This window comes from Diospyros lotus, chromosome 6 (assembly GCF_014633365.1).
Source record: "Diospyros lotus cultivar Yz01 chromosome 6, ASM1463336v1, whole genome shotgun sequence".
NCBI lineage: Eukaryota > Viridiplantae > Streptophyta > Magnoliopsida > Ericales > Ebenaceae > Diospyros > Diospyros lotus.
Window position 1 is genome coordinate 10,361,109 of NC_068343.1, and position 19,756 is coordinate 10,380,864.

At 38.6% G+C, this 19,756-nt stretch overlaps 1 protein-coding gene across 1 annotated transcript in view; it reads left to right on the forward strand.

Moving 5' to 3' along the window:
- LOC127804104 (protein MICRORCHIDIA 1-like) overlaps positions 1-19,756 on the forward strand; it is an 86,650-nt gene that overhangs the window by 33,481 nt on the left and 33,413 nt on the right. The window contains exons 10-12 of the mRNA XM_052340836.1: positions 3,978-4,076; positions 5,641-5,748; positions 5,842-5,991. Of these exons, the coding sequence (XP_052196796.1) occupies positions 3,978-4,076; positions 5,641-5,748; positions 5,842-5,991 (357 nt within the window). The remainder of the gene's footprint in view (positions 1-3,977; positions 4,077-5,640; positions 5,749-5,841; positions 5,992-19,756) is intronic.

The following is a 19,756-nucleotide window of genomic DNA, read 5'->3' on the forward strand; positions in this document are numbered from 1 at the left end:
GGAAAAAATCGGTTTACGAAAGGGAGCTGATGGCCATGGTGTTTGCAGTCCAGAAATGGAGACATTATCTCTGGGGAAGGAAGTTCATAGTAAGAACAGACCAAAAAAGCTTAAAGTTTTTGTTTGAGCAGCGAATGGTGAGCTCGGATTATCAAAAGTGGATGCTGAAACTGATGGGCTTTCATTTTGAGATACACTACCGGCCGGGGTTGGAAAACAAGGCTGTAGATGGCCTTTCGAGAATTAATCAACCAGCAGCTCTATTCGCACTAACGATTCCAAAGGTGGTGCAACTCTATCAGCTGGTCCAAGAGGTGGCGAAAGATGCTTCTTTACAGGACATCATACGGAAGTTACGGGCGGATCTGGCTTACAACTCAGATTTTCAGCTGGTGGGTAACCAGCTCCTTTATAAAGGGCGGCTGTTCCTGCCTAAGGGTTCTTCCCTAATTCCTTTGGTGCTCCATGAGGGTCATGATGGCAGTGTAAGAGGTCATTTCGGGTTCCTAAAGACACATAAACGAATTGCTGCGAGTGTTTATTGGGTGGGTATGAAGCGGGACATACGCCACCATGTGGGAAAGTGTCACATTTGCTAGCAACATAAGTATGAGTCTTTAATGCCAGGGGGTCTTTTACAGCCTCTTCCGATTCCTGGCCAGATTTGTGATGATATAGCTATGGATTTTATTGAGGGGTTGCCGAGATCGGGCCATATGAATTCTATACTTGTGGTTGTAGATAGACTCAGCAAATATGGCCACTTTATTGGTCTCAAACACCCATTTACAACAGGAGTAGTAGCTGGTATTTTCGTAAAAGAAGTGGTGCGGCTGCACGGTATGCCTCGGACTATTGTTTCGGATCGAGACAAGGTGTTTATGAGCCGTTTTTGGGAGGAGTTGTTTCGACTTCAAGGTACTAAGCTCAATCGTAGTACAGTCTACCACCCGCAAACGGACGGGAAAATAGAGGTCCTCAACCGGACCCTAGAGACTTACTTGCGCTGCTTTGCATCAGCAAGACCTATGGGGTGGTATGTGTGGCTGCCATGGGCTGAATTGTGGTATAACACATCATACCACACTGCTTCAAAGGTTACTCCCTTCCAAGCTGTTTATGGGAGGGAACCACCAACCTTGATCAGGTTTGACAAGGGCTCAACGTAGGTATTTGCAGTAGAACAGCAATTGTTGGAGCGAGATTTAGCATTGGAAGAGCTCAAAGACTAGCTAGTACGCGCTCAAGCGATCATGAAGGGGGGGGGGGTGACCGGAGAAGACGGGATGTGCAGTTTATGGTTGGTGACTTTGTCTACTTGAAACTAAGGCCGTATAGAAGGAAGTCCCTAGCTGCCCGCCCTAATGAGAAGCTGGCTCCTAGGTACTATGGGCCATTTGAAATTGAACAGAGGGTGGGACTGATGGCTTATAAACTTAAATTACCAGCCCACTGCCATGTCCACCTGGTTTTCCATGTGTCCCAGTTGAGAGAGGCCAAGGGTGAGGTGGGTGCAAGGGCGCAAATTCCCCTCCAGTTGCAAGCTGACTTAGAACTGAAGGTTGAGTTAGAGGCAGTGTTGGGAGTTCGGCCTGGGAAGGGTTCTAACTTACGAGGGCTGGATATTTTGATCTAGTGGAAAGGTTTACCACCATTAGAGGCAACTTAGGAGCCCTACAACATGATTCAGCAACAGTTTCCAGCTTTTCACCTTGAAGACAAGGTGAAAGTCCGGGAGGGGAGTAATGATAGGCTGCCGGTGCACCGAACCTATCAAAGACGCATCAAGCAGTCGAAGGCATGAAGATGGGAGTAGGGGGTGGTCCGCACATGCAGGTGTAACAACCAGCATGTGTGCATAGGGGTAGAGTTGTAATTCACATTGCTGAGAGAATAATCAGCATGTGAATGGGGAATTCAGTTAGAGTGGGGTCCGGGAGTGGTATAAGTAGGAAGGGAGGAGGGAGAGTGAGGCAGCTGAATTTTGATAGTGATTTGGGAGAGTTAGGGCCTCTCGAATGCCCTATTTCATTCTTGTTTTGCTGCTGTAAAGAATTGGAACTATTGATAGTGGATTGTTTTTTTGGAATTCAATCGGGTTCCTATCAGTATGTTGTAAAGGCAAATGGGCCCTTTGTATACTTGAGTATGATAAATGATATTCAAAATAAGGAGATGGGTCCTTATGTATTTTTCTCGCTTCTAGAAACTAAAATCCGTATCTCCAGGAGACATCAAACACTGAACACAGCTAATTAATTTTATGAAACCAGGAGACTCATTTGTTCTCTTTTTTAACAGTCTTTTATGCATCCTCTCATGCACATAGCCTCGAACGCCCACCACTCTCATAAGTTGTTGAAGTAGAACATGGTCTCACTCTTTCAATTTACACACACAGATATACATTACTCATTCAAATCTAGCTGTCTTTCTCACACTTTCTCATCAACTGTGTTGACCATAACCTTCTTTTTGGACAATGTGTACTTGAGCCTTTGCCCCTCATTATCTCAATAATTCTATTCTTAACTTCCTACATAAAATTCCTTATTCCACTTCTTCCCTAGTTCATGTTTCATGGTAGAGCACTCTCTCTCTCTCTCTCATGTGGCTTGCAATTTTCTGGGCAAGACATTTCATTCTCTTTATCTTGTACTAACATAGGTTTTTAAGCTAGAATTGTACTTTTTTGATTCTGTGATGTTTTGTTTGTAGACTTCATCTACTATATAGTAACGTGGCTTAATTTATTGAATAACTTGGTGATAAACTACCGTTTACATAAGAGCATAATGAGATTTCATACTTGGTTCGTTGGTGAGATTGTTTCATGGTTCATGAAAGGATAGCTTGAACCTGTGAGCACGAAAGTTCTGCACCCCTGCTAATTAGGGGAAAAAAAAACCTCCAACTCTGTTTTCAAAGTAGTTTTGATAGCTAGAGCTGCAGTAACAACACTTTTTGGGAAATGTACGCACACTGAAACAAAAAAATTGCTATCATCTCTGCTGCATGTTTTTCATGGGTAACAACTTCGTTGACCTGTGTACAACATTTGAGGAAATTGAAGATTTTCTTCCTGTGTCCCTATTTCATAGCTACTAGACATGTTTCCATTATATATGGGGCCAAGCGCTCTGAAGACTGCGCACAAGGAAGAAGAATCTATAAATAAAAAAAGAAGAAGAAGAAGAAGAAGAAGAAGAAGAGAAGAGAACAAAAAAAAAAACACAAAAGGCAAAACTGAACAACTGTAATACATGCAATTATCTTTTTTTTTTTGCTAGGTCATACAATTATCATTTTAAAGGAGGAATATTTGGTCTCTTGCCATGAGTCTTCTCCATGCAATTTATATATCAGGAAAGATTTTGTAATAAGGAGTCTTATTATATGCTATTTATCAAAAAAATCTCAATATATGTTCAAGTAACTCTCTGTTCCCAAATGATGTGGAAGTATTCTGCCTAATATTTTCTAAATGTGATGCTTCAACGTTTTCTAAATAAAAATGCTCAAAAGAGATATTAATAGGTTCATATCTATGATGTATTAGAGTTTATTGCAATTATTCTTTGTAAATTTATTCTTGAAACTGGTACTAAAACCAGGAGTGTCATATACATGCAATAGATGTGTGGTCCAGACCTTGTGTCCAAAAAAGTGTTTGATTTTGAGAATATTGAAGAAGATAATAACAGGGCAACTGGACTGACAAATGTTCTTGCCTGAAAAATTGTCCAACACTACAAAGCACCTGAAGTGTCCATGGTTGGAGGGTAGTGAGGGTGGTCTGAAATGCATATCTGGGCACCTTTACTATGAGATATCTGGCAGCAGGGCATGTATTGAACTATAGACTGTTTTCTGATTGCTGCTTTTTAACATGCATCTTTAAAATTCTTTTATTTAGCTTTCTCATGGTTCAGTTATACATTCATGTCACCTGACCTGTTTTTGTTTCCTTTTTCTAGTTTGAGGACATAGGTTCACATGGAACAAAAATAATAATATACAATCTATGGCTAAATGATGAAGGCATATTCGAATTGAATTTTGATGATGATGACGAGGTATGCCAATTAAATCTCTTGTTATGATTCATAATCTTTCCTACAACTGGCTCTGCAGATAAACTTCATATTTTCTGAGTCTTTCCATAATGTGCTGCATATAAGGTCTAATATCATGAAATTTTCCATATGAAGATGGTGTTAGGTCTTTATCTCATCATTCCCTTGCTAGGGCTTTCATCAAGAATGGCATACAGCATAAAATTTTGCCACATTTTTCTTTTGCATGGATTTATATTGTCATTGTAACTTCTAGAAGTCAGTTGGCATTGTGAATGCTGTGCTGCTGACCCAAGGTGCAATTGATGATGCTTGAATGTTTTGATATCACCCTAACTTCGTTTTTCTGTCTCCGCCTAATGTCACATCCAACTCCTTAGCACACAAATCCCAGATGAAGGAAAAAGTAAGAAAAATACAAAGTACTGTGCACATACTGTGTAGAAGTTAAATTGAAAAGGACAAGCAGAAGGAACCCACAAACATAAATCCTCACTTTTCTAATCACTGAGAAAGGGTTGAAGTTTAGAGTGCATATGAAGTAGATAACAATGTTTCAAGAAAAAGAACAACCAATATAGTTCATTATTTAATGGAATAGAGCAACTTCTTGATAAAAATGCTTTGAAGGATGTTTGGGGTATATAATCCCAGGATTTATGATTAACATTTTCCTTTAATGCATTGTAGAAGCCATGGGTTGCTGTCTGGAACATTCAGAACAAAATGATAAATAATGGAACAATGCAAAAAGGAGATCTGGAAGAACAAAACCTAGATTTGTTTTTTTTGACCCTAGATCTGGGTTTTGATATGGTTTTGGAAACTATGGTTGGCAATGGGCTGAGGCCACGGTTGGTTTTGCCCACCCTATCCTTGACCCCTATTCCCTGTACCCCGGCGATGGATAGATCTTGAACCGCATCCCGGCCCCAACAGGGAATGCAGATCCCTGGACTCGCCCCTGAGCCCTGACCAATAACAAAAATAATTTATAATAATTTTTTTTGTTACAATAATACATTAAATTTGTTCTCAAATTATAACAACAATGAGGAAAAAAATAGGTTGCTGTTCTGCTTGCTATTGTGCAAGTTGCAATAGCTTGCAGAACAGCAAGCTTGTTTTTATATTGTTCTAATATTTGATTATATGGGTTACAAGGATTAGGCAGGTCGAAGTTATATGTTTGACAGTGTAAACTCATTTAATAATATTCATGTTATTTTTTAGTTAAACAGGTTAATCTGAACTTGACATGGTTAGTTCCGTGTGAACTTCAGGTTGACTTGATTTTGACATGGACCCATTTAACCCAATCCCAAACCTGCTAATTCTGTATCAGTTTTGAGTTGTGTTAATGGGTCATATACCTATTTGCCACCCATACTTCAGTGTGGATGAGAAGTTGCAGCAGTATTTTCCACTTTACAGTAGTTTTAATATTTGTGGGTTGTCTGTTTCTTTGTTTTAGTTTGAATTATATTTTCTGGTGTCTATATATTGATGACAGCTGACTCTTTTATTTTGGGTGGTAAGTAGTCTTGTTTTCCTCTTGTCATAGGATATAAGGTTGAGAGACGAAGCTAATAGTGGGGCCATGTCCAGAACTAACAAGAGAACGCGTGAATTGCAATCCCATATTTCCTATCGCATCCGCTATTCATTGCGGGTGACACCTGAATCTTCATTTTATTTTGGAGGATTTCCCTTTCCATATTATTTACTTGAAATTGCCGAGTCTGACTTATGCTTATCATTTTAGGCATATGCATCAATTTTATACCTCAGAAAATTCACAAACTTCCAGATAATACTGAGGGGCAAACCAGTTGAGCAGTTTAATATTGTAGATGAGTTGAAGTATCAAAAAAAAGTCGTGTACAAACCACAGCTTGGTACAGTACTAATGGAGGTATGTTGTCAGAAATATATAGCTACCCTTTAAGTATTACATGTTTTGCTAGAACAATCCGTTTTTCAGAATGTTGCATCTTATATTTTCTTGTAATTGCTTAAGTGATTCATGTCCAGTATTTGGTTGAGATGAGAAGTTAACTTCCTAAGGGTCCATCTGGTTAGTTTTCTGTTTCTGTGTTCAGTTTTCAAATTAAAAACAGAAATTGGCGTTTGGTTGCTTGCTTTCATTGTAAAATTTTTTGATAACTTTTCAATAAAATGAAAAAGAAGTATTTCACAATTTTTCATTTTGCTTTCATTTTCTTCCTATCCCATACACTCCTCACCATCAGTGACCAGAGTCGCTAGAGGGTTGCTGGTGATTCCCATTAGAGTTGATGCTTTTGAGAAGCTCTCAGAGTGGCTGGCGTCTTGCTTGCGGTGAGAACAGTAGGGGAGGGAAAAATTGAAACAGTGGGCTAGGGCACAAACAAAAATAACTAGGGCACAATCAAGAGAGAAGAAAAGCTCTCGTGATTCTCTGAATTAAAGATCAAGATGAATGAAAATGAAAAAATCAATACGAGAGACTCTCCTGAGTTTATATTAATACTATGAGATTCGAAGATTAGAAAACAATAGGAGAAGAAAATGATAGAAAGAATACCTCGATCAAGTTTCTCATTGATTGAATGATAAAACATAAGGTAGCTGGTATTTATACTCGGCTATTAATACAAGGAGGCCGAGCCTCACTAACACTTAGGATAACAAACTTAACAAACATAGATACATCAATTAACAACAGTTTAATCAAAGTAAACAAACAACAACACAAATACTATATGTTGTTATTTTTTCCAACATTTTTCCCTCAGTTTAGACCTCCCATCTGACTTAGGACTCCTGTGCTCCTTTAAGATATCTGAGGCTCCAGCAAACTGTGACTATATAGGAGAGATTTGCCGACCAATCTTGTTACACAGAAAATGTAGACGGTCACGAGGCAAACCCTTGGTAAAAATGTCAGCCACCTGATGCAAAGTAGGAACATATCTAATCTCAATCGCACCTTTTTCAACCTTTTCTCAAACAAAATGCACATCTATCTCTATGTGCTTAGTGCTGGAATGGAAAACAGGGTTTTTTGCTATGCTTTTGGTTGCCATATTGTCACATCACAAAACAGGAGTATGACGTAGAGGATATGTTGAGGTTTGCCTAGTGTCTTTTGATTGAAAGATCAGTCGGAGCGTTGATGGCTTTCAGCTAAGAGCTATTAGACAATTAGGGTTTTATAAGCCAAAGTGTAATTAATGTATCTTTGGGGTCTAATTGTAATATCCCATATTTGATTAGTTATATGGGGGGTTCCGCCTCCTCTATAAATAAGAGGGCAAGGTGGCAATCTAGGATCATCTTTTCTCTTGTCAAGTTCTCGGTTACTATTGTGAGTACTTTTGTTCTAGAGAAAGTGAGGCTTGTGTATTGAGTTCTTGGGCTTTTTTGGAGTGAACAAGGGATTGTACTTGAGCAATAGGATTGAGAGAGGGCTTGGGTTTTGTATTGATCAGTTTCTTCTCAATAAAAGCTGCTCAATTGGGGTGTTGGACTTCTGGATGTAGAGTCAATTAAATTGGCTTGAATCAGGATAAATCTGCTTTGTTTCCTTTATGGTTTGATCTTTTCAATTCTGTTAATTTCTTTTTGTTGTTCATTTTTCTGTTCTTATAATTCCACTGCATCCGTGAGGGTTTATGAGAGAGTTTTCTTGCCTAAGGGTATAATCCAAGAGTCCTAAGGTCAATAGGATACCCCAATTCAGAAAACAGGGATTGTAACCACAATATTTCAGTAATTCCCTGAGCCATGGCTCGGTATTTTGCTTCACTAACAGACTGAGCCACCATCGACTGCTTTCTAAAACTCCAGACTATCAAATTTGGACCAAGAAACACACAAACACCACTGGTTGACCGCCGTGTAATCTTACATCTATCATGGTCAACATCTGTGAACACAATCAAAGAAAGGGCACTTGCCATAGGTCTAAACACCAGCCCCAAACTAATTATGCCCTTAAGATATCGAAGCAGACATTTACAAGCTAACCGGTGCTCCATTTTAGGGGAGGATAAGAATTGACTTAGCCTATTCACCACAAAAGAAATATTAGGCCGGGTATGAATCAAATATTGAAGATAACCAATTATAGTCCAATATAGAGAAGGATATGAAAATAACTCCCCCTCATCAATAAATGAAAACCTGGAAGTTAGAGGTGTATCACAAGGCTTATAGTCTTGCATAGAAGCCTTGTTCAAGAGATCTAAGATATATTTCGACTGTGTAAGGCAGCATCTCTATATACTTCAAAACTTAGAAAATAACTGACTGAACGTAAGGTTTTGAGAGCAAAATGATCATCCAAATCCTGAATACATGCTTTTAAAGCAATAGGGTCAAAACCTGTGACAAGTATGTCATCAACATACATCAAAAGAAAGAGCACTGCTGCATCATTGTGGAGCTTGTTTCAATCCATACAGTGATTTCTTCAACTTACACACATAAGAAGTAAATCTAGAATCAACAAAACTAGATGGCTGAGACATATAAACATCCTCCATAAGCTCCCCATTCAAAAAGGCCCCATTCAAAAAGACATTATTAATGTCCACTTGTTGAATATCCCAGCCAAAATGAACTGCCAAAGAAAACGATACTCTGATAGTCGGAGCCTTAACTACTGAACTAAACGTTTCTGTGTAATCTATTCTAGGTGTTTGAAGAAACCCTTTAGCAATCAAACGTGCCTTGTGTTTAAGGTGTACGACTAGTCTATGGCGAGAACTTGCGCCTTCCAGAACAGGTAATTACTTGTACCTAACTTGATCGGATTGTAATTAAGTGCTTTAGCAATCGAGGAGAATTCAAGTTGCAAATCAGAAAGAGAAGGTGTAGAAGATCGAGAGAAAGATGAAGTACTACAGTTTGGATCGGAAGCCATAGCAGGCTCTGATACCATGTGAGATTCGAAGATTAGAAAACAATAGGAGAAGAAAATGATAGAAAGAATACCTCGATCAAGTTTTTCATTGATTGAATGATAAAACATAGGGTAGCTGGTATTTATACTCAGCTATTAATACAAAGAGGCCGAGCCTCACTAACACATAGGATAACAAACTTAACAAACATAGATACATCAGTTAACAACAGTTTAATCAAAGTAAATAAACAGCAACACAAATACTATCTGTTGTTATTTTCTCCAATATATACTCAGCAAATCTGATAACGGACTAACTAATGCAACACCAATACATAGAGTAAAATACTAGACAAATTGTTGTGTATTAGGGACTCTTTATTACAGGATAGAGGAACCCCCGATGGGGCTATGGCCATTATATCGGGTTGGATTGAGAACAGGGCCTTTAGGGTTAAGGCAGCGTATGATTATTTCAGGCCTAAGGGTCAAAGAGTCAGATGGTTCTCAGTGGTGTGGAAGTCCAACCTGATCTCTACGCAGGCTTTCATTTTGTGGTTGTGTGCCAAGGCAAAAATTCTCACGAAAGACAGGCTTTTGTTTCTTAATATCGATCGGTCATGCCTTATGTGTGGCACAGCTGAAGAGTCTTTAAGACATCTTTTCTTTCAATGCCATGTTAGTTCGAACATTTGGAGCTCGATCAGGGCTTGGGTAGGTCTTTCCCGCACAATGCCAACACTGTCAAGGGCGTTAAAGTGTATCCAGAGGCAAGCTAGAGGGTCTTCTTGGCAGAGTCGTGTTAAAAGGATGGCTTTGGCAGCCACGGTCTACCACATTTGGGTTGCTAGAAATCAAAGTGTTTTTGATAATTTAAAGCCTTGTAGTGAGAGTATTTCATATAGGATTAAAACCTTTGTATACAAAGCTATGTTTTCTTTGTATCCCCATGTTTTGATCCAGTATGAGACTCTTCTTTAGGGGCTTTAGTTTTGTTGCCTTTGTCATCCCAGGTATGCCCGATGTGTATTGTACATTTTGATCTTTATATATGTATTTACATTTGATAAAAAAAAAAAAAAATACTAGACAATATTATAACAACATCAACTAATTTAACAATAGTAACGTGACTGTGAACAACTCTGGAAATACTTCATTCCACATTCCTCCTCAAACTAGACTCCTTCTTGGACGATTGCCTATTTGAAACTTCTTGAAAAACAGTTTGAACATGTGACAACTTAAGACCAGTGTTCTAAAGGCGCTAGTCGGGCGGCAAGTTGCCATCTAGCACCTAGGCCGCCTAGAAAATTTAATATTTTTTAATTTTTTTTCTTAGTATATATTCTTTCTCCCACCCCACCCCACCCCCAACCCTTCAAATTTCAGCACGTTCTCAACTCCCCCCCCCCCCACCCCCCAAAAAATTTCACAGCACTCTCTCTCTCTCTCTCTCTCTCAAACCTGCCTCCTTCGAGCACATCACTGCCCCCGCCATTGCCAATCGGACTATCTACCTCCTCCGAGCACATCGATGCCCCCCGCCATTGCCAATCGGATCGTCTGCCTCCTTCGATCACATCGTTGCCCCCCGCCAATGCCAATTGGACCGTCGCTGTGTTACCACATGTAAGTCCGAAGGCTGTTCCAGTCCTTATCCAGCGGTGGCGACAATGGAGTCGGGCGACCCAGGCCGATGTGGCGGCGACAGTTGCGATGATCATCACTGATGGAGTTGGGTGAGAGGTCTCGAGCCCAAACCACGTATGGGTGGCCAAGGCGCCGCCTTGGCCGTATCGGCCGCTTAGGAGCTGCCTGAGCCCAATTAATTGGGCCGGCGCGTAAGTGGCCGATTTGGAGGAACTCGCGACGGCCAGGGGCCGCCTAGCGCCTCTCCGCCGCCTAGGCCGCCTTTTAGAACACTGCTTAAGACTGAGTTTGTCACACAGAAGCTGAAATCTGTTCCTTGATAGGCCCTTACTGAAAACATTCACTATCTGATGAGAAGTAGGAATATAACGTATTTCAATTTCACTATTCTCCACATTTTCTCGCACAAAATGCACATCAATCTCAATGTGTTTAGTGCGAGACTGAAACACTTGATTTTCAGCAATACTCTTAGCAGCTAGGTTGTCACTCCATACAATTGGTGTGTGAACACATGGATACCCCAGCTCTGAAAACAAGGATTTTAGCCACAAAATTTTAGTTACGCCTTGAACAATAGCCCTATGCTCAACTTCCCCAATAGACCTTGCTACAATAGATTGTTTTTGAGAGCTCCAAACTATCAAATTATTTCCAAGAAACACACATAGTCCACTTGTTGGAACGCCTAGTTACCTTGCAACCAGTATGATCAGCATCAATATACACAATTAAGGGCAGATCTGTTGATGAAGGAGAGAATAACAAGCCCAAACCAAGAGTACTCTTGAGATACCGAAGTAACCTCTTACAAGCCAGCCAATGCTGCTGGTTTGGGGAAGATAGAAATTGATTGAGCTTATTAACTGCAAAGGCAATATCCAATCTAGTGTAGGTAAGATATTGCAAAGATCCAACTACAGTTCAGTATAATGATGGATAAGAGAAAAGATCACCCTCATTAGTTAAAGAGACAACGGTATTCATAGGAGTGGCACAAGGTTTACAGCCTAGCATGGCTGCCTTTCTCAAGAGATCCGAAGTATATTTTGACTAAGACAAATGCCTCTTGGATCTCAGTGTGCTTCAAACCCTAGGAAATAATTGACAGAACCTAGAGTTTTTAGAGCAAAATGAGTATCCAAATCCTGAATACAAGCTCTAAGAGATGTGGTACCGGATCCTGTGATCAGTATATCATCCACATACACCAAGATGAACAACACAAACTGAGAATATCGCTTGATAAACAAAGAGACATCAGACACGGGCCATGTAAAACCCCAAGGTTGCAGAGTAGCCCGCAGCTTAGTGTACCAAGCTCTAGGTGCTTGTTTAAGCCCATAAAGGGACTTTTTCAACTTGAGAAAACTGAGAGTCTACAAAGCCCTCTGGCTGAGACATAAAGACTTCCTCAGTAAGCTCACTATTCAAAAAAACATTGTTTACATCCACCTGCTGTATATCTCAACCAAATGTAGCAGCCAAGGAGAATAAAACTCGAATAGTAGGGGCTTTAACAACAGGGCTAAATGTCTCAGTATAATCAATACTCGGAGTTTGAAGGAACCCCTTGGCTATTAATCGAGCCTTGTCCTTAAGCACTGTCCCATCAAAATTATACTTAATCCGAAAGATTCATTTGCAACCAATTAGATTCATATCCTTAAAAAATGGAACCAAATCCTAGGTGTGAATGCGTTGTAAGGCTGCAACTCTTCTTCCATAGCCTTAACCCATTGTGAGTCTAAAAAGGCCTCACGAACTGAACTAGGCTCTAGGGAACTCACTAAGGCATGAGGTGAAGTGATTGAAAGGGACTTGGCCTTGGACCTAGTAATCACAGGATGGCAAGAAGGGGTTGAAGGAGCTGTGTATTTAGGAACACAAGCTACAGGTCTAGGAGAAGAAGGCTGCACAGAGGTGAGGGAGCAACAGAAGGCATAGAATCAGGAGAAGAAACAATGTTTGATAAGGAGGAATTCAAGGGCCATGCTACTATAGAGGAAGGAGATGAAGGAAGTGATTGAAAGTAGAGTGTGGGAAAACCACTAGGAATTGATGGAGATGAAGAGGAGGATGTGAATAGACTAGGATAAGGAAAGTTATTAGGATTAAATTGGACATGTCTTGAAACATAAACTCATCCAGAGGGATGCAAAAACTTGTAACCTGCTTGAACATGACTATACCCAAGAAGAATGCACTTGGTTGAATGGAAATCAAACTTGTGCTTGATATAAGGTTTTAGGTAAAGAAAGCAAGCACAACCAAAAGGTTGGAGCATTAGGTAGTTAGGTTGTTTGTTGTATAATAATTCAAATGGTGTGCGAAATTTGAGAGGTGATGAAGAAGCAAATTAATGAGATGCACTGTTGTTTGAAAAGTTTTCACCCAAAACTTAAGGGGCATATGAGCATGGGTCAACAAAGCAAGTCCCATTTTTGCTATATGTCTATGTTTTCTTTCAGCTACACTATTCTGTTGATAGGTATAAGGAGAAGTAAAACGTGGCTGTATACCATGATTGTGAAGATAAGGCAAGAAAGCTTTGAATTCCCCCCCCATTATTGGTTTGTAAAGCTTTAATTTTGGTTTGATACTAAAGTTAAGCAAGTTTATGAAAGGTAACAAAGGTAGGCAATGCATCAAATTTTAACTTCAAAGGGATAGCCATGTATAATGTGTGTATGCATCAACAAAAATGATGTAATATATGTACCCTTCAATAGACAAAGTAGGAGAAGGATCCTATAGGTCTGAATAAACCAACTCAAGTGGTTTCCTTGCTGTAATATTGCAATCAACAAATGGGAGCTGATGAAGTTTCCCAATTTTGGAAGAATCACAAAAAGAAAAAAATGAATGAGAACAAGGAATCTGAATTTTATTTAGGATCAAGCAGTACAATGAATGATGGATGCCCTAGCTTTGCATGCCACTGTTGGTACACATTATTGTTTTGGGCAACATTTACACGAGGAGAGAGTCCATGACAAAATTAATGCTGTCTTTTACACTTGTTTAAAGAAAAATCATTACAATTTGAAGGAAATGTATTGCTAACAACATATTTAAGCAACAACATGTTTAGGCTTAACAAGTTGAGTTGGAGTGTTGGGATCAACAGGACCAAAAACTAAACTCAGCTGGTATAGCCCATCCTTAAGATGTCTTTTGAGTAGCACTTGTTCGGAATTCTTGTCCTTAAACAAGAATGAGAGTTAAATTCAGTAACAAGATCATGGTCTCTTGTAAGTTGTGAGACACTAATAAGATTTTTCTTCATGCTAGGAACTTGTAGAGCATTTGGCAAAGTAATAAGAGATGTAGGTTTAGTTTGTGTATGTAACTGTCCAAGGCCAACATTAGAAATGGAAAGCTACTTAACATTACCAACGAAGACTTTGTCACCACCACTATAAGGAGCATGTAGAGACAAGTTGTTGAGATTAGAGGTATATGCTTTGTTGCACTAGAGTCAACAAACCAGGAATGATCTGATAAGGAAGACTGAGATGAGTTATCAAGTGGCTGAGGGAAGTGACTGTAATGAGCCCCTTGAACAGAACCTATATCACTCATGTAGGCCTCGACAGAATAACTTAGAGAGGTGTTGGAATAGATTTGCAGCAATCTCTTTGACACTCGAACTCACCAAGACACAACTAGAATCACTCAAATCCTCACAACAACAAGAAATACCAAAACACAGGAATAAAGTACACGAAATAGAAACAAGAACACAACAAGATTTATCTTGGTTCAGTCTTCTAAAGAAGACCTACATCTAGACTGCTCGAGGCACTATTCTCTACAATCTTGAACAAAAAACTTGAGGATTACATGCACTACAACTCTCCCACAGCCTTATACACATAACTGTATAGAGTTCCCTAACCCAAGATTACAAAGATGTTCTCTCTTTACTCTCGAGTTACCCTTGCACATACTCCACTCTCTTTCTTATCACAAGATAGGAAATTAGAATAGAATGCCCATGCCCCCTCGGCCGACCTCTATTTATAACGTATAGATGTAGGAAAAAAAAAAAAAACTTTATTCGGTAGTTACAACCAACTAACCGGCCTATATCACTAACCAACCCTTCTAGAAACAAGCCTTCTAGAATAACACAAGTGATATACAAATGCAACTCACTGATATTACAACAGAAAACTCTCCCGAGGCTATCTTAAGCTAATCTAATACAAGTGATTACAATCGGAGGGTAGAAAAGCTCTTGAATATGACTGAGTAAAACCTTGAGGATTTCCAAATTTTTGATTAGATGTAGGTGTTCTATGAAAAGTCCTATCAAACTGGTGATTACACCTATCAACAAAGTGCCCTGACTTACCACACAATTGATAATAAATTCGTCTTCCAAACTGTCTGCCATGGCCTCGTTGAGCAAAACCACCTCTATTGTTCACAAAATTACTAGCACCTCTTGGCGTGTACACAATCATGTTAACTTGCATAGGTGAGGGTGTAATTCACTCAAAATTAATTGATGACTGTGGCAAATTCTTAAAGACTAGTCTTTGTTCATGCATTAAAAATAAATATTGCACTTTCTCAAGATCTATATCATCCATTTGGTAAGTAATAAGACTCACTACTGTCTCATAATTGTGATCTAATCCATTAAGGATTGCAAGTTGCAATTCCTTCTCATCCAAAGGCTCGCCTATAGCAGCTATAGCATGGCCAATAGTTTTGATCTTAAGAATATAATCATTAATAGACAGAGAATCTTTCCTAACTGACCTTAACTGCTGTTTTAGTTGAAAAGACTTGGCAAAAGTTTGACGTGAAATAAACTTTCAAGTGAAGACCATACCTCGGCAGATGATTCACAATGAATCATCTACGCTAAGATTTCCTTGTCAATGGTCGAAAAGAGCTAGCCTTGTAGCAATTGGTCCAATCGTAGCCAATTCAGATATTCTGAGTTCACCTTCTGAGATTCAACCTCTCTGTTATCAAGATTTGATACGTACTTTGATGGAGGTGGCACCTTGTTAAGAAATGATAGGAGGTCAAAGGCTTTGATTGCAGCCATAATTTGAGCCTTCTAAAAGATGTAATTACTGAAATCTAATTTTATTGGAATAAAGTTGAAGGCCTTTGCAACCGTAGCAAAATCAGACTGCGATGCAGATGATAACGTTGAAGAAGAGCAAGGTGGAAGGGAAGAAGAGGCACTGAGATCGGGATTTAGCGTCGTGACTTGTGTCGGCGACTTTGATACCATGAAATAGTAGGCTAGGGCACAAACAAGAATAACTAGGGCACAATCAAGAGAGAAGAAAAACTCTCGTGATTCTCTGAATTAAAGATCAAGATGAATGAAAATGAAAAAATGGTATCAAAACAGTAGGCTAGGGCACAAACAAGAATAACTAGGGCACAATCAAGAGAGAAAAAAAGCTCTCGTGATTCTCTGAATTAAAGATCAAGATGAATGAAAATGAAAAAATAAATACAAGAGATTTGTTGAGTATAAATATAAACTCAGCAAGGTAGAGTAAAATACAAGACAACATTACAGCAACATCAACTAATTTAACAACAGTAACGTGACTATGAACAACTCATGAAATACTTACTTCCACAAAAATAAAAAAGAAACATAAAAATCAAAACTGAAAATAAACTGCAGTTATCAAACAGGAAATTGAAAATGGACCATAGTTATCAAATTGAGTTTATTTTTTCAAAACCAAAACAAAAGCTGAACATAAGATAATGAAAAAGAAAACTGAAAATAGAAAGCTGAAAATTCTGTCAGATGGCCCTTGAGATTTTCAATATCATGTTGCAAAGAAATAGGAAGCATTGATCTTTGGTACAGGTGTTTTTTAGCCTGTCATAATTGCTGGTACCATATGCATGCATGGAAAAATTCAACCATGATGTTCCTTCCTTTAAGTGAATGCAAAGAAGAAAATATACAACAAAATTTAGCACATTGTTTTGTTGGTCTTATATTATGCATCCAGTGCATTGGGAAATCTTTTGTTGAGTCACAGCCTGAATCTGCCACTACTCTTAAATACTTGGATAAGAATCTTCTCCTTTAAATAACTCATTCAAGCTTGGATCCTCCTGTGGAAGTCGTGCCATTTTAATGGTTTTTCCTGATATGTTCTTGGCCAGTCCTAGCTCACCTACAATACTACAATCATCATTCACTTAGCACTTACCTTGCCCATGAAAGTGATTTGGATGTTCAAATTACCCTCTCTCTAATAGCTTAAGATTTTAGGTGACTTGATAGTAGTCGGTCAGTAACATATGCATTTGACGAGCAATAATAACAATAAACCAAGCTTTTATCCCATTAAGCGGGGTGGGGTATATAGATTCTAGGTCACAAGCCATCCCTATTGACTATCATTTGTAAGGTCATCATATCATACCTAAAAGTCATTTACCAAATTTTTTATTGGTCTTCCTTTGTCATTTGTTACAAACTTTTTGTTTTTTATTCTATTTGCTCTCCTTATAGGAGTGTATATTCATATTATTTTATACAACCAATTTATTTTAATTATGTCTTACATATCTTATATTGAACAAGCGCGATTCCTAATCTATTGTGGATCACACTATTTCCAATTTTGCCATTATTTTGTATGTGATAACATCCTCATCTTACTTGCGCTTTTATTTTTGTATATTGATTATTAATTCCTACTTACAATAAAAATTTTAAGTAGTGGATTGGCCTTGAATATGACACTTAGGCTTAACCATTTCTATCTAACTCACCAAGGTAAATTAGGTTTCTCTCCAAATCTGGAACATATCTTACAGAAGTTAAGGTGGTGTTCTCTTTATGTTTTAGTTTTGAGTTTTGAATTCATTTTCAATTTTGTGTTTTGAGTGTCTGTTTTAAAATTACTGAATACGCGTTCTTTTTGTCATTCTGAAAAATTATTTCTCAAAATAGAAAACTGAAAAATGCATTTACTTCAAAATTTTGAAAAAAATTATTTTATGATATTTTATTTATAAATTTGATTCAAAGTAAATTGCAAACATTTATTAGTAAATTGTAAATTTGATTCAAAGGCTTTAAACTATTGTTGTGAATCGATACACAAACCTTAGGGTATTTCCAAATATGTTTCAATCACAGATTCATGATGAACTGAAGACCGGAAGCCTAACAATCATTCATGCATAGACATAATGAAAAATAGAAACGAAAAGCGAAAGCAGACAAAAAGTTTTTACTGTGGTTCACCCAAAATAGGGCTACGTCCACGTTGAGCTCCGATATGGAGAGCTCACTGCACTAATGATCGAATCAAAGAATACACCCTCAGAAATCCTCTCAATCTCTCTGTACATACATTGGCTTGAGAAACAAAACTTGCTCAATAATCACTTAATACAGATTAAGAGGCAAAAAACCTATCGAACCATATAACTTAACAAGCTATACAATCATTTACAGAGAATGAAAGGAAAAACGAGAAGCAAACCAGAAACCCTAGGTCGGTGACGAAGGCTCTCCCTCTTCTCAAACCCTCTTTTCTCTTTCTTTGATAATTTTGTCTCTTTCGCCTTAAAAGTCTGACCGGTCCATATCTTGAGGGGGGAGATAAATAGCGTCGATGGAGGGCTGGGATCAAGCCTCATAAAGTGCAGATGAAGGGCTGAGATCAAATTGTGCAAGCACGATAAATATTCCAACAGAAAGAGCAAACGGACAAGAGAGATAGAGCGGGCAAGATAAAAGGCAACTGGGCGCCATCAGAGGTCAGCTGATGGTTGCCACATGCTGCCATCCAACAGCTGCCAAATGGCAGGCTGTGGTTGCTGCACGTGGCCCTCCAACAACTTATTCCTAACGACATCGTTTGGAGCTTCACGACCAACAACTATAATACAAGAGATAACTAATAATCTAATCGTATATAATACATTAAAATTGCAAGGTGCTTTCTAAAGCAATTTTTGATTTTGTTTAACTATTAATTTCATGATAAATTTATTTTTTGAACGATATTAATTTTGAGATTTAGATTACCCATAACATGAGACATTGAAGAAAGGAATTATAAATTATAAAATAACATAGCATTAGTTTATCATAGACAGAATCCAAAATCTTAGAAATATTATTAACAAAATTAATACAAAAAAATCATATTACATATTCAGTTTAATATTCAAATAAAACACAACAAAAAAAAATCAAACCACAGAAGGAATCAAATCAAATCACAGAAGAAGATGAGCAGCTACGATAGTAAGAAATTCGAAGAAACCATCAGTGAAGGGGAGGCGATGCTCGGCCGTTTGGCGATGGGCTGCGGGCGCGATGTTGGGCTTGTCGGTTAACGACGATTGTTGGTCGACGGCGGTGGGTGGTGATATTAGATGTGATGCAAGGGTTTGTGACAAGGAGCGGTTGACGGTGGCAGGCACGATGCTCGGTCGTTCAGTGGTCGAACGATGGAGGGTGGCGGCGGTCGTGGATGGCAGCGGCGACGACGACTTAGCCATGAAGAGAAGAGAGAAGAGAGAAAGAAGAGAAGAGAAGGAAAAGAAAAGTGCATATGTTTTTCGCGTTTTGGTACTTTGTGGCTGTTTTGCCTGAAAACAACCAAAACGCAATTTGAGTTTTGAGTTTTGTGTGTAATTTTTTTTTGTGTTTTGGAAAATGCATTTTTGAAAATGCGTAAAGAAATGCATTTTGAGTGTTTTGAAAAATTGAAAATAAAAAACGGCCTGAAAACAACAAAGAGAATATGCCCTAAAGTTTTGATAAAACCATCATGTAATTTGATCCTTACATCTCCAATACCCTTAAATCTACATTCTTGGTTGTTACCTAACAAAACCTTATCACTAGCTATGTCTTTAAAGTTCAAGAACCATTGCCTATGTGGTGACATGTGAAAAGAATAACTTGAATCTAGTATCCTGTCATAGTCCCGCAATTTAGGAAGGGGTATTCATGTAATAAGGATAGGAGGTAGTTAGAGAAGGGCAGTATTGTAATAGAGAGGAAGAAGTACTTATAATTCAAATGTAAATTCAAAATGTGGCGCCAAGGCTGGCTATATAAGCCAAACCTGCGGCCAAGATGAGCATGAATGGAAAAGTATTGATT